The 14,531-nt window shown below is 43.8% G+C and overlaps 1 protein-coding gene across 1 annotated transcript; it reads right to left on the reverse strand.

The window, feature by feature from the left end:
* Positions 1-3,447: 3,447 nt before the first annotated feature.
* Positions 3,448-10,821, reverse strand: LOC310995720 (protein NLRC3-like; the record flags this gene model as incomplete). Its single annotated transcript, XM_083984844.1, has 10 exons — positions 10,697-10,821; positions 10,490-10,609; positions 10,245-10,358; positions 9,981-10,059; positions 9,607-9,820; positions 7,661-9,464; positions 7,380-7,553; positions 7,115-7,288; positions 4,184-4,230; positions 3,448-4,031 (listed from the first exon to the last, which is right to left on the reverse strand). Exons 1-10 carry the CDS (start codon positions 10,765-10,767, stop codon positions 3,448-3,450), a joined length of 3,381 nt encoding a protein of 1,126 aa, XP_083840970.1. The 5' UTR covers positions 10,768-10,821.
* Positions 10,822-14,531: the final 3,710 nt, after the last annotated feature.

The following is a 14,531-nucleotide window of genomic DNA, read 5'->3' on the forward strand; positions in this document are numbered from 1 at the left end:
AATGATATGGGGTCGCTTCATCAACTACATGAAGGACAATGATCTGTCACATCTGATGGACGGGCCTGGAACAATATAGGCGCAGCCCCTGCACGACCCAGCCTCTTCTCCTCCAGTTTTCTGGACTACATGATAATGTATTTTCTATAAACTCATGATTATTTGCCTCCTAAGGGAGGCCCTGACCGCCTTGTTTTCGTCTTGTTGATTACACTGTTCTATGGAAGTGTGTATAGTATGTAAACTCCTTCTGATGGTGTATGTTTATACACTTCTGTACCATGGCACCATTTTACACACCTGTTGTTGTCTTTTGTGTTCCTGTACGTATATATATATATGTTTATATATATATATTTTCTATAAAAATGAAAATCCAATAAAGATATTGTAAAAAAAAAAAAAAAAATCTACCATTTCATTTTCTTCAGCTGAGAGGAACATGTAGCTGGGGAATCGATCATTGCAGTCCTCACATGCTCCAACACTTACAAAACATTTATTAAAACTGTGAACCACATCATCCATGTTGTCCTTTTTAATTTATAGGCAATAGAATGTTACATTAGAGACGTCCTCAACTCAGATGATACTGCTAGCTGACTGTATCTTCTGAACCATTACACCATGGCGTAATTTTACCCAGCACAAGAGAGCAGATGGCAGGCAAGGGCAAAAAAACCCCAACTGTCATGATTTTTTATTTTTGTGGGAGCAATTTCTTTGTGAATGTATGTAAGCTACCAAATGTCTGTCAAGTGTCAGTTGTTGATAGATGGAAGGAACACACAGCTGTAGCCCTTCCCTTGGTTGTTTTACGTTATTAAAAGGAAATTATACAACGTATACCATGTACATTTATCTTGCTTTTGTATATCATAGAAAAATACATTCTTTTTCCACTATCACTCATTTTGTTCAGGTCAAATTTGATACAATGATCGAGCCATTGGATTTGTAATCATAAGAAATGTGCACTGGAGGTTTGTGTGGAGTATAAATCTACTCAGGTAGCATTTAGGTGTGGTTCATGGTTTGTGTGAGTGATACTGTATTTGTTTTTAATGAAAATGAGTCACATCTATCAATGACAGGTTCATTATTCTGATGTTAACTCAGTATCTCATGCAAGAGAAATAACTTTAATATCAGTGCCTCATAGTCCCTGCTCATCCAAAATTTGAGTCTTCTTTTATTCACTACGATGCCAAATTGTAAAAACGTGTAACATATTTATCTCCATGTAGATTCAGTGTTGTAAAAGATGGGTTCACACCCTGAAGGTTGAGTTTGGCAAACCCTTACCTGGGATAGGAGGGTATAAGTCTGGAGAATTAAGGTATCCATTAAAAGTGCAATTTCCTTTTTTTTAATCTACTACCTAAGTGGTGTCATGCACCTTTAAACTGCATGTCAGGGAAAAGCTTTTCCAGCCACAAATGATTTAGAATAGGCAAAAGTAGATCTCAAGTTTGTCAAAACAAGCATTACGTCGTGTGTGTGTGTGTGTGTGTGTGTGTGTGTGTGTGTGTGTGTGTGTGTGTGTGTGTGTGTGTGTGTGTGTGTGTGTGTTTATCAGGAATAAACTCATATAAATACGATTCAGTCACATTAAAGGGATAGTTCACCCTAGAATGATATTTCGCTCATTATCTACTCACCCTCATGTTGACTAAGGGCTGGAAGAATTATCAGAGTCCACCGTCCCTTCTCTGAGTTACAGGGGGTCTTGGCGTAGCAGTGCATTTCAATGCAACAGTTGCAAAGGGACACCAGAGCTCTTCGTAAAAAAACACACACAAAAAAACATCCAAATACCTCCATGATGCTCGTATGTAATGTCCGTCTTGTGCTGAAGCCCCAAATTGCGTAATTGTTACGTAATTTAACGTAATTGCTTCTCGAAGCTCCTCTTCCTGGTCCGTCCAAATCTTGCGTGATTTGCGCCGGCGTCAGTGCGGTTACTGCGAATCACGCGAGATTTGGACGGACCAGGAAGAGGAGCTTCGAGAAGCTTCCGCTACAAACAAGCTTAAAATATAGACTTATTTAATTTTTTTCGGGACAATTACGCAATTTGGGGCTTCAGCACAAGACGGACATTACATACGAGCATCATGAAGGTATTTGGATGTTTTTTTGTGTGTGTTTTTTTACGAAGAGCTCTGGTGTCCCTTTGCAACCGTTGCATTGAAATGCACTGCTACGCCAAGACCCCCTGTAACTCAGAGAAGGGACGGTGGACTCTGATAATTCTTCCAGCCCTTAGTCAACATGAGGGTGAGTAGATAATGAGCGAAATATCATTCAAGGGTGAACTATCCCTTTAAGAAACACTGTTATCATCATAAAATCTTTAAGGTAAACACACTCATTCATAGAAATCTACACATGTATTTACACACACACCTGCAGGTTGTAACAACAAACAAATAGTCCAGTCTGAACAGGTGAGCGTTGAGCTGCAGGTGAACGTGTCACACTTCAGTTTAGTTCATGTGAATCCAACAGATTTATGTGTCTGAGCTGAAGTGGTTTATTTATGGTGACAAACATCTGGAGCAGCTGGATGTGATGTCACTGATCCTCCTGACTGATGTTCATCTGTGATGATAAATAACCTGAGTTTGGGAGTTTTCCACTCAAACCGGTTAATGTTTGAGTTTCTCTCTGACATTAACCAACCACACCTCCCTCTGTCCTGCTGCTGTTGGTTTGGCTCCATCTGGTGGAAAGAAGCTGATTTAACCCTGAGTTTAAAGACTTATTAAAATAGGAGTTAAAGCTACATTTCTATTCATAATCACTTGAATGGGAAGTTCACACGTTTTTTGTGCAGGTGAACTACAAACTGTCTCATGTAGAAATGATGTCCTGTCATTAGTTTGATCCACTAGAGGAAAATAATGTTAGTAGTTAACAATGTTAATTTTTGATCCACAGAAACTGTAAGAAAACACAGCAATTATTCATTACAGGATTTGTACTTCTTTTTATTACTTCTATTATTGATTGTTTTTTAATTTTTTATCAAACTCTCTCACTTCACTGACACTGAATAAACAAATAAATGAATAAAGTGAAAAAGGACAAAAGACAAGGTATAATCAGGGTGTCACCTTTCAAATAATACATCATCTGAGTTCATTGTAAACTAAATGGTTTCATGTTCTGATTGACTTTAGTCTAAACTTATTCAGCTTAGTCATCCTCACTCAGTCTTACCAAAGAAAAAGTCACGTTTTGTTTTTTGTTATTTTGACTTAATAATAATAATAAATGACGCTTCTGTCTTTAAAGGAAGATGAAGAAGTTTACAAGAATCATTAAATCACTGATTTAATCCATAAATATAAAAAACGTGAGTGAGAGACAGAGACAGACATGTAGAGACTGAACTGTTCAACAGTGAGAAGGTTTCTGTGACAGGAGGAGACTCTGCTTCACTCAACACAGACTCACTGAGGAATCAGAACTGTAGAGTAGAAACCCAGGATACAGAGGTTGAGTGAAGGTGGTGTTGAAGGTGTAGAGGTGGATCAGTGAGTCAGAGGAGACTCTGTAGAAGGACAGAGAGCCAGCAGGACAGTCCACATACACTGCTACTCTGTTAGAGACAGAGAAGGAGGAGGAGGAGGAGGAGGAGGAGGAGGAGGAGGAGGAGGAGGAGGAGGAGGAGGAGGAGGAGGTGATAGGTGTCTCTCTGTTATTGTGCCTGACGTAGTAACCACCACCATAGCAGCTCAGACTCCAGGAATGATCGTTCCTTCCAAACCAACAGTCATAACTGTTTCCTTTCCTTCTGATTCCTCTGTAACTCACTGATATATAAACGTCTCCTCTCCTCTCGACCTCCCAGTAGCAGCGACCAGTCAGACCAGTTGAACACAGCAGCTGCCAACACTGGTCAAATCTGTCTGGATGATCAGGATATGACTGATACTTCTCCACATATGTCGCCTTCCTGTTGTTGTCAGACAGTTTGATCCATGTGTTCACTGTGTTTGTGTCGATTGTGAGTGGACAGGAATCTGATGGAGAGAACAAGACACAGCTGCAGTTATTGATCATGTGATCAGTTATTGACAGTTTGATGAAGACTCATGAGGTCAGTGATGTGACAGTGTGAAGATGGTTGAATGTGCTGCTTTGTTTCCATGAATCAAAGTAAAAACAGACTTACACTTCCTCAGACCTGGTGTCAACCATGGGACTCCAGCAGGCTCCACCCTGAAAGGAGGAGGGGGGTCAGAGCAGCACCTTCTCTGTCAGCATGTGTAGCTGGGTCAATCTTTACTTTGTTTTATTCATCTGATCATTCGTTATAGTCATTATTTCTTTATTTTTCTAATTCATTATGGTGAACATTCTCAAAACCTGCTCGATGCTAACACTATCTAAAACAAGTTTGAATTTCCTGCTTTGTTTTATATCACTTCTATTTCTAAGTTCCATCTTCACCTGTAGCAAGGGGGAGCGATATTGGGGTAACACACTAAGGGAAACGTGGGCGACGTCGGACCAAACTCCCGGCAAAACTATGGCTGCTCTTGTTGTGGTAAGACGTGTTGTGAAGCTCTCACGTTACTCTGTAAAATATGCACTTAAACTGTCATGTAATGCGGTTGAAACTGTGCGCTAAAGTAACGACAGCCTTTTATTAACTCATTGAGTGCCAACCACGTAATTTCTCGTTTTTCGTTCCCATGCGTTGAGTGCCAAAAACGAGATTTTACGCTTTTTGCTTTTTTTTTAAATTATGAAAATAGACACTTTAATACACATTATATGTAAATTTGGGGACTCTACGACGAGGAGAACTGAAATAGATGACGATCAAAGTCACATGACAGCTCATGATCTGGAAGTTTTTATCATAACTCAGCTTCTGCAAACGGAGTTCTGCATGCAGATGCAGCGCAGCTGCTCTGCTCTCACCCGCGCTGCTGCTCCAGCGGTTTGTAGCCATTTGAAGCATAAAGTTAAACCTTTCAATTGAGCTACAGTATGTGTTGGTGTATGGCTCTACATAAAAAGTCAAAAATGGTCTAAATTGCTGTTACACTTGACTAAAACTTTGGAAAGGAGCGCGGCACTCAATGAGTTAATGTGTTGCCGTGTTTTTAATTGTGTTTTACGGTGAAAAAGCGGCTGTAGTTTGGGTTTAACATGACGTCTGCCGTGTGTGTGTTTTGTGGCCTGTCGTAGGAGGCAGACTGTTTCTACCTGCAGCTGTGTGTTTCCTGACTCTGCCCCTGTGCTGCCTTTGCAGAATAAATGAACCAACTCAGATCCATGGTGTTGTCATCCTTCAGCCTATAAGCAACCATTTCACAACTGCTACACATGCACACATGGACATTACATGGCTCTCACACACACACTGTTTTATCACTGTGTTCACATGGAGGCTGGTATGTCTGGATGAACACTGAGCACAGAGAAGAAGGAGCTGGAGTCTTTATCTAGTGATGATACAGAGCAGGAGGAGACCAGGAGGAAACACTTCATCATGTCTTTCCTCCATGTGATGTCACTGCAGTGTGAGACACACACTTTCACTCTCTGACTCTCAAGCTGCACAAACACACGTCACAGCAAAGAAGATGAAGACACAACAGGTGGAGCTGACCAGCCCAGATATCCTACAATGCACCAGGAAAGAAGAAGAGTGCAGCTGTGAACAGCGGATGGTTTCAGTGTTTGATGAGGAAGGAAACACACTCAACACGTTTGTTAGAGCTCAGTGAAACACACAGTGAGTTCAGTGAGAAACACTGAGTGTGAACACAACTTGTGTTTGTTTGAAGAAAACTCCACAGGAAGCTGAAGAATGAGGCTGTGAGCAGGTTTCCACAGGAGCCACAGCAGCAGTGAGTGGATGAAGGAGCTCTAATAGAAACCATCTGATCACAGTGACAGGACGGATCAGGATCTCATGATCAATGACTCTGTTCTTCTCTGCTCTTCACACAGATCAGCTGCAACACACTGACTCACTGTGATCAGTCACATCATGTGGAATAAAGCAGCCGTCCTCAGGACCAGTCCTGAGCTCCATCAAACCTGTCCACACATTTGGACTGGACTTGAAGTCAGAGTCCAGAGGAAGCAGAGAAACTGTAGAGCAGAGAGAAGCAGGCTCAGCTCAGAGCACATGGACTCAGACAGGAAGTGAAGCTCCAGCTGCTGGAGACTTTCATTAAGGAGCCACTTTGTGGCTTCATCTGATCTGGAGTCAGCACACACACAGTCTGAAAACAGCTGTTTGATCACACACACATTTAGCCACAAACACTGATTATTACACTGTTCACTACACTCACTGTCTTCTGATTGACAGCTCCAGGCCTCTGGACAGTGAGGACATCTGGATGTCACACTGTGATTTACTGTCTCCTCAACACAACAACACATCTCATCAGGACAAGACCAGGATCTCAGAGAGACTGAGCTGATTATTGATCATCAATATCTGACCAGACAGAGACCTGATGGTGCCGCCTGGTTTCTGTCTCTTATTTCCTCCTTGGTTGGAGACGCTGGGAGACGAATGTCTCTGAGCAGTGGACATGCTTTGATTCTTGTTGCTGTGTTGTTATTAGTGTCTCCACACTCAACAGGTGTCTACAGTCTCTGGGACTGTTCAGGTCAAACACTCTGTTGGTTCAGGAGCAGTTCAACCAGCTGCAGCTGAAATGTTTCCTGATACACTCTGAAATAAAGTCTGATCCAAACATCTGGAGAGACTCAGAGCACAGCTGCCAACAGCTGCTTTCATCACTGACATCTCTTCTCCTGAATATGACACAGTGAGTCATGATGAGACACTGAAGTCATCATGAGGAGAAACTCCTGATCCCAGTAGTTCATCACTGTGACTGATGAAAGCTGCACAGCTCAAACATGAGCTGTGCAGACTGTGACAGAGGACGTCAGTGGAGTGGGCGGAGCTTCACTGTGGCCGACACCACCGATCAGATCTGATGTCATCATCAATGTATCGATCACCTGAGACAGATGTTAATACCAGGTGTGAACGGGGCCATAGAAAATGTCCCAGCTCCTCCTCCTCTATCAGACAGTGAGTGTGGCTGCAGCAGCCTCTCCATACCTGAGAGAGTCCAGTCTCCAGTCTGGATCCTCCAGTCCAGCAGACAGCAGCTTCACTCCTGAGGCTCCTGGATGGTTGTAGCTCAGGTCCAGCTCTCTCAGATGGGAGGGGTTGGAGCTTAGAGCTGAGGCCAGAGAAGCACAGCCTTCCTCTATGACCAGACATCCTGACAGACTGAACACACACAACAACACACAGGAACCCTCTGTCAACACCTGCTGCTGTGTTCAAGTGGCATCAGATAAACAGCTGGATGGATCCTCACCTGAGAGTCTCCAGTCTACAGTGTGGACTCTCCAGTCCACCAGACAGCAGCTTCACTCCTGAGTCCTGCAGGTTGTTGTTACTCAGGTCCAGGTGTCTCAGACTAGAGGACTGGGAGCTGAGGACTGTGGACAGAGCTTCACAGCTTCTCTCTGAGAGGTTACAGCTGCTCAGTCTGAAGAGATGGTCACGAGGAAAGAAAATAATTTAACATCTGACCTGTTGCAAAAACAAAATTGTTTTTATATAATGATGAATAAATCCAACTATCTCTACACTTACAGAGCTTTGTTAGAGGCTTTGACCACTGGCAGCAGCCTCAGAAGAGCCTCCTCTGAAGCAGAGTATTTCTTCAGGTCAAACTCGTCCAGATCTTCTCCTGATGACAGTAAGATGAAGACCAGAGCCGACCATTGAGCAGGAGACAGTTTATCTGTGGAGAGACGTCCTGATCTCAGGGACTGTTGGATCTCCTCCACTAGAGAACCATCATTCAGTTCATTCAGACAGTGGAACAGGTTGATGCTTTTCTCTGCAGAGGGAGTCTCTTCAATCTTCTTCTTGATGTACTGGACTGTTTTCTTATTTAACCGTGAGTCACTTCCTGTCGGTGTCATCAGACCTCGTAGGAGATTCTGATTGGTCCTCAGTAAAAGACCCAGGAGGAAGCGGAGGAACAAGTCCAGGTGTCCATTTGGACTCTGTAAGGCCTCGTCCACAGCGCTCTGGTAGAAAGACTTTGCTTTAGGTTTTTCTCCAAACACTTGAGACCACCAAGATGTTGTTTGTTGTTGTGACATCAGGTTGAGTCTAGAGTTGATGAAGGTCAGATGGACATGAAGAGCAGCCAGAAACTCCTGAACACTCAGATGGACGAAGCAGAACACCTTGTCCTGGTACAGGCCTCTCTCCTCTTTAAAGATCTGTGTGAACACTCCTGAGTACACTGAGGCTGCTCTGATATCGATGCCACACTCTGTCAGGTCTGATTCATAGAAGATCAGGTTTCCTTTCTGCAGCTGCTCAAAAGCCAGTTTTCCCAGAGACTCAATCATCTTCCTGCTCTCTGGACTCCAGTGTGGATCTGTCTCAGCTCCTTCATCATACTTGACCTTCTTCAGTTTTAGATGAACCACCAGGAAGTGGATGTACATCTCAGTCAGGGTCTTGGGCAGCTCTCCTCCCTCTCTGGTCTTCAACAGCTTCTCCAGAACTGTAGCAGTGATCCAGCAGAAGACTGGGATGTGGCACATGATGTGGAGGCTTCGTGAGGTCTTGATGTGGGAGATGATCTTTCTGGCCTGCTGCTCATCTCTGAACCTCTTCCTGAAGTACTCCTCCTTCTGTGGGTCAGTGAACCCTCTGACCTCTGTCACCATGTCAACACACTGAGGAGGGATCTGATTGGCTGCTGCAGGTCGTGTGGTTATCCAGAGGCGAGCAGAGGGAAGCAGGTTCCCCCTGATGAGGTTGGTCAGCAGCACGTTTACTGAGGTAGACTCTGTCACATCAGTCAGGATCTCAGTGTTGTGGAAGTCCAGAGGAAGTCGACACTCGTCCAGACCATCAAAGATGAAGACGACCTGGAACTGATCAAACCTGCAGATTCCTGCTTCTTTGGTTTCAGAGAAGAAGTGATGAACAAGTTCCACCAAGCTGAACTTTTTCTCTTTCACCACATTCAGCTCTCTGAAGGTGAAGGGAAATGTGAAGTGTATGTCCTGGTTGGTTTTGTCTTCAGCCCAGTCCAGAGTGAACTTCTGTGTTAAGACTGTTTTCCCAATGCCAGCCACTCCCTTTGTCATCACTGTTCTGATTGGTCGGTCTCTTCCAGGTGGGGCTTTAAAGATGTCTTCTTGTCTGATGGTTGTTTCTGGTCTGTCTGGTTTCCTGGACGCTGTTTCAATCTGTCTGACCTCATGTTCATCATTGACCCCTCCAGCCCCTCCCTCTGTGATGTAGAGCTCTGTGTAGATCTGGTTCAGAAGGGTTTGGTGTCCTGCTTTAGAGATCCCCTCAAACACACACTGGAACTTATTCTTCAGGGCAGACTTGAGTTTACGACGACAAACTGCTGCAACATGTCCTGAACGAAAACACAACACAGAAGATCAATAAGAAAATATAACATTTTAATTCCTCTAATTAATGATATGAACATGTTTCCCTCCATGTGTTGATGTCAGTGAACGTCTCATTTGTCCGAATCTTTAGAGAAATCCTCTTACTGCTCTGCAGACGCTCAGCCAGCTCCTCCTGCTTCATCCTCCTCAGGAAGTTCACTGTGATCTTCACTAATGCCTCTCTGCTGCTCCTCCTCTGCTCTTCATCCTCCTTATCCTCCCTCTGACTCCCTGAGCATTCTGGGTAATCTGGACTCAGAGCCTTGTGGATCTTCTTCAGCTCGTTCATGACAAAGGTCACCATGTTCTCCTCCAGCAGCTGGAACAGAAACTCTATGAGTGACAGCATCAAACTACAACCATGGAGCCAAACATCAGATCCATGTTGGACGGACTGACAATCCACTGGTGTCAAAGTGCAGCATGGAGATGATGGTGAACACAACAGATGTAACAGCAGCTGTTGGACATGTCCTCACCATAAATATGGAGTCCAGGTGTGTTTGATGCTGCTGGGCAGACTGACCACTGGGAACCTCTGAGCTCTCCTGGTCCACTCTGTGGAGGAATCAGTGTCAAGTCAACATCAGGACAGAGAGATAATACAAGATGGACTTTATATGTCCCCTGAGGACGTTCACAACAGACAGAGACACTTTGGTTTCAGACCTGGTCCAACAACACGTCATACAAACTGGTTCTTTTCTACAATAACCTGAGTCTGACTGTCAGTTACAGCTTACGTCTGATCAGCTGATCCACGTCCTCCTTTAAAGCCAATGCTCCAGTCCTTTGACACATTGCTCTTTAAAGACAGACAGCTGGGTCCAGGAGAGTCTGGTCTCTGCTGCTGGATCCTGAAACAACAACACAACGGATAAATGTGCATGTTGGAGAAAAACTGATGAAAAAATATCTTCAAACTTTTAATAAACATGATAATTGACTTTTGGAGAGAAAAGTCTTTCTGACTGTTTTAAATTCTGACCTTCCATCAACAGATCCACTGAAGTGAATAGGACGATCCATGGAGAAGTTGCTCTTCATGGACACACAGCCTGATCCAGGTCCTGGTCCAGCAGACTGTGGCTTGTGCTGCTGCTCTGGCCTTGAACACAACACACACAGAGCTTTAAGTGTGAATAATGATGGAGCAGTGATCCGAGTCATGGACAGTTAGAGATGCTCATCTGACCTTTGACCTGTGGTCTGGCTCTTGGTTTTAGAGGGAGGGGCTCCCTCCTCTCTGTCCTCACACTGATCCATGCTGCTGAGCTCACATCCACATCAGCTCACACACACTTTGTAGCTTCACCTGCAGAGGAAACACACATCATTCATCTGCACAGCAGCTCACATGTCCATCATGTCTCCAGCTGCTCCTCCACTGATTGGCTCTTCTCCTCTGCTTCATATCAGTGTCAGTTGAATGCAGTCACACAGCAGTGAGGAAGAGGAAGCTGCCATCAGCTGCTGTACTTCTACTATCAGTCCACTAGATGGCGTCATGAAGCTGCAGCCCAGCAACATGATCCATGGACCACTGTTTCTGTTTCCATCCACTGACACACACAAGGACTGAGATCCACTGAGTTGATGTGACACAGTCTCTGTGTGGACAGCGTCCCTGTAGAAAACCACTGGATCAAACAAGCTACAGCTGATTATTACACACACAACAACTGGGCCAAGACTTATTTCACCTCACAGCTCCACGATCACAACATTCAGTCATTTCACTCACACTGGAAATTCAAAGAGAGAAAACAACTCTCCAGCCGCCACTGACACTTATTGTCTCTGTCCATCCATTCATTGTCTGCTCCATCAAATGTCAGAAAATACAGACAAATGATGCGTTCAAGTTCCTCTCAGTCTGAGGCCATGTCTATTTCATCACAGCAACAAAGAGACAAAAATATTCAGTTTACAGTCAAATCAAACAGAGAAAACAAGGAAATCTTCAGTTTTGAGCCTGAAAACTGAAAATTTCTGCATGAAAAATGTTGATTGAGCAACTAAAAGGTTCTTCACAACAATATTGATAATTTTTATCCATTAATCAATAACACAGTGTGTTGTGAAAATACTCAAGGGAAGTACAAGTACCTCCCAACTGTACTGCAGTAAATCTACTCAGTTACTTGAAGTCAGAGATGTTCACAAGTCTTTTTTTGCAAGTCCAAGTCAAGTCTCAAGTCTTTGGTCACGAGTCCAAGTCAAGTCTCAAGTCTTTGAGGGGTGAGACTTCATCAAGTCTCAAGTCTTTGGTCACGAGTCCAAGTCAAGTCTCAAGTCTCTAAAAAATAAAAGTCTCCTGTCTCTTCTGGTTGTAATGACCTTTTATCATCTGCTGCTATCCGGTCTACTAAAGATACTGCACAGCTATAGCTAAGAGACTCAAAGCATTTACTGTAGGTTATTATCACTCCTTTATCTATACAGTATTGATTAGTTGTTTATTATATGATCACTTTAAACAGGATATTGCAATGCAATATGAAGAAAACACACAATGAAAGCTTTCCTTTAAAGGAAACTGTATTCTGAGTCAAGAAATAATCAAGGCTGCTCTGCCCCTCTGCACTGGCCTTTTCTCTTTTTTTGCTTTGTTGAATTCAGAAAACCCAGATGAACAACATGGAAAATGATTTAGGCTGTTAATTATAGGTCATAAGATCTGTATGGTATGGTACCTATTAGCCTATAGCTAACATCTTTATGTGCAGCAAAACCTTTCTGGAACCGCATGTTTCTGAGAGAAGAACTGGTTGTTATTATTTTTTTAATAAGCTCCGTCAACTCATGGGGGCATGTCGACACATGCAGACTTCTATAGGTGCCTTCAGTCATATTTCGCAGCAAAAACATAAATAAACAGGAGGATTTAGCCTACAGTAGCCTGATATGTGCCAGTTATGCAGCAGCTAGTCCCCGTGAAGGAAGGTCTGACAACAAATGGACATTGTGCCTCACATGTAGGCTACGGACGGTGCCGCTATTAAAAAAAAAAAAAAAAAGCCAGTTCACAGTCGCCTGTCACTCACCCACAGCTGACTGCGCTGTCAGAGGAGCTCTGCTGCTCCTCTCTCTTTAGACACTGGTGTTTGGCTGCGCTCTGTAGGAGTTCAATATGAAGATCTAACCTCCATCTGAATAACGTTACCGGCCATGTGGCGCTGCTCCGCTAGTGGTGTGTTAACGGCAAAAAAAAAAAAAAAAAAAAAGATTGTCGCAAACTCGAGTCCCCATCTCTGCTTGAAGTGATTGGTATTGATCAGCGATAGTCAACAACATTCAATATTGATCAATAACAGTCTAACAGACTAATATTAACCAATAGACTGTAGTAGCTGTTGAACTCATTTGATGCAGTGTTCACTGTCTTTCTGAACATCATAGAGCCTTAAAAACCTGTGAGTCCCTCAGCCCGCCACACTGAGTCCACATCAGTCCTGTAGTGTAAATGTGATGACAGACCACTCACCACAGACAAAGTCCCAGCTGTTCTCCAGCGGCTGTCCAGACGAGCTCAGGCCGCGTTTAGTGGCTCAGACAGCGGGAGAGCAGCGGCTCCTCTCCGCCTCCTCCACAGGCTGATTCAGGTAAAGCTGCCTCCAGTCCTCAGGAAGTGGAGCTGCACACAAAGAACCACTCTGTGTTCAACTACTACTGACCATCCACTGACTCTGCTTCTGCTCTTCTACCGACAACAACCACACAACATGGCGGACGGTTCTGTTGGTTCAGACTTCACAGTTACAGCTCTGACTCAGCTACAGGAACATTACAATAACACAACAACAACAAAAACACAACGATAAGCTGAAGAAGAAAGAAGTCAGGTAATGATAGCTGTTAACAAGCAAAACATTAAAACTGTTCACGTTACCTTCACAGGAGAAAATAAAGCTGCGACACAACTGTTGGTTCAAAGTTCAACTTTGAAACTTTAAACTGTGACTCACCTGTTGGACGTGACGCTGTCATCTGACCTGGAACAATTAATCTGCTCTGCTGCTCTTTGCTCCATTTCAACTAAACAGGCGAGGAACTCTGCTGCGGCCCGTTTAATGTTTAATGATATTAAGCAGTTGTAAATCTCTAATAAAGATAATCTTATCTGAAAGACCTGATAGTTCCTTATCATCCTGCTAGAACATTTCGCTCCCAATAAGTCTGATAGTGACTCCCAGTATTTTCTAAAAACATACTGGGAGGCTTTACCAGGCTCCTGGCTCCAGGCTACTCTATAACAGACTTTTAGTTAGGACTGGCTCAGGTAACCCTGAACCATGTAATAGCCCCGGTTCCCCTCTTTCCCCTTTTCTTCCTTTTGTGTCAAGTAACTACAGGTTGCCATAGTCGCAGCTGAATGATGTCATTAGTGTGGTTATTCTTAGCAGTAAGAAGCGTGTACATTCTGTTAGCTGAGGCTAAATAACGTGAGTTTAGCAGCTCATTCTGCAGTAAAACACGGTCAAGTTTCTCTTTTTAAAGGTATGTGCATGACATGGTGTCAGAAGCGGCCCACTTCATGCTCACAAAGTAAGGAATGGTGAAGCTGGGACCTCCAAAATATTTTGACTTGAATGGCCAATGTGGCACCGGCGCTTCAACCGCTTTCAGGTGGCGTCAAAGTTGGACAAAGAAAGCGGGGAAGTTCAAGTCAACATGCTCCTCTACGCCACCATGGTGAGAGGCAGAAGTAGCCTAATTCCTTTATGCACAATGACGGCGAGGAAGAGGAGGACAACAATGGCAGAGATGGAGAACAGAGAGGCAGGTCAGAGTTGCACTATGACCTGGTGAGAGCCTAATTTCCCAACCATGTTGTACCCAAGTGCATGTTTTCACAAGACAGTGCAAAAGCCCGGAGAGTCAGTTGAGGCGTACGACGGCTGCAGCTGAAGAGGAAACGGCTCCACATGCACAGAGTTAAAGTCAGAGGAAGTCACATCTGTGTCAAACAGAGTTATCATGAACAATGATGTTTCCATCCACTGACACACACAAGGACTGAGATCCAC

The sequence above is a fragment of the Trachurus trachurus genome, assembly GCF_905171665.1.
Source record: "Trachurus trachurus genome assembly, chromosome: 13".
In the NCBI taxonomy this organism is placed as follows: domain Eukaryota; kingdom Metazoa; phylum Chordata; class Actinopteri; order Carangiformes; family Carangidae; genus Trachurus; species Trachurus trachurus.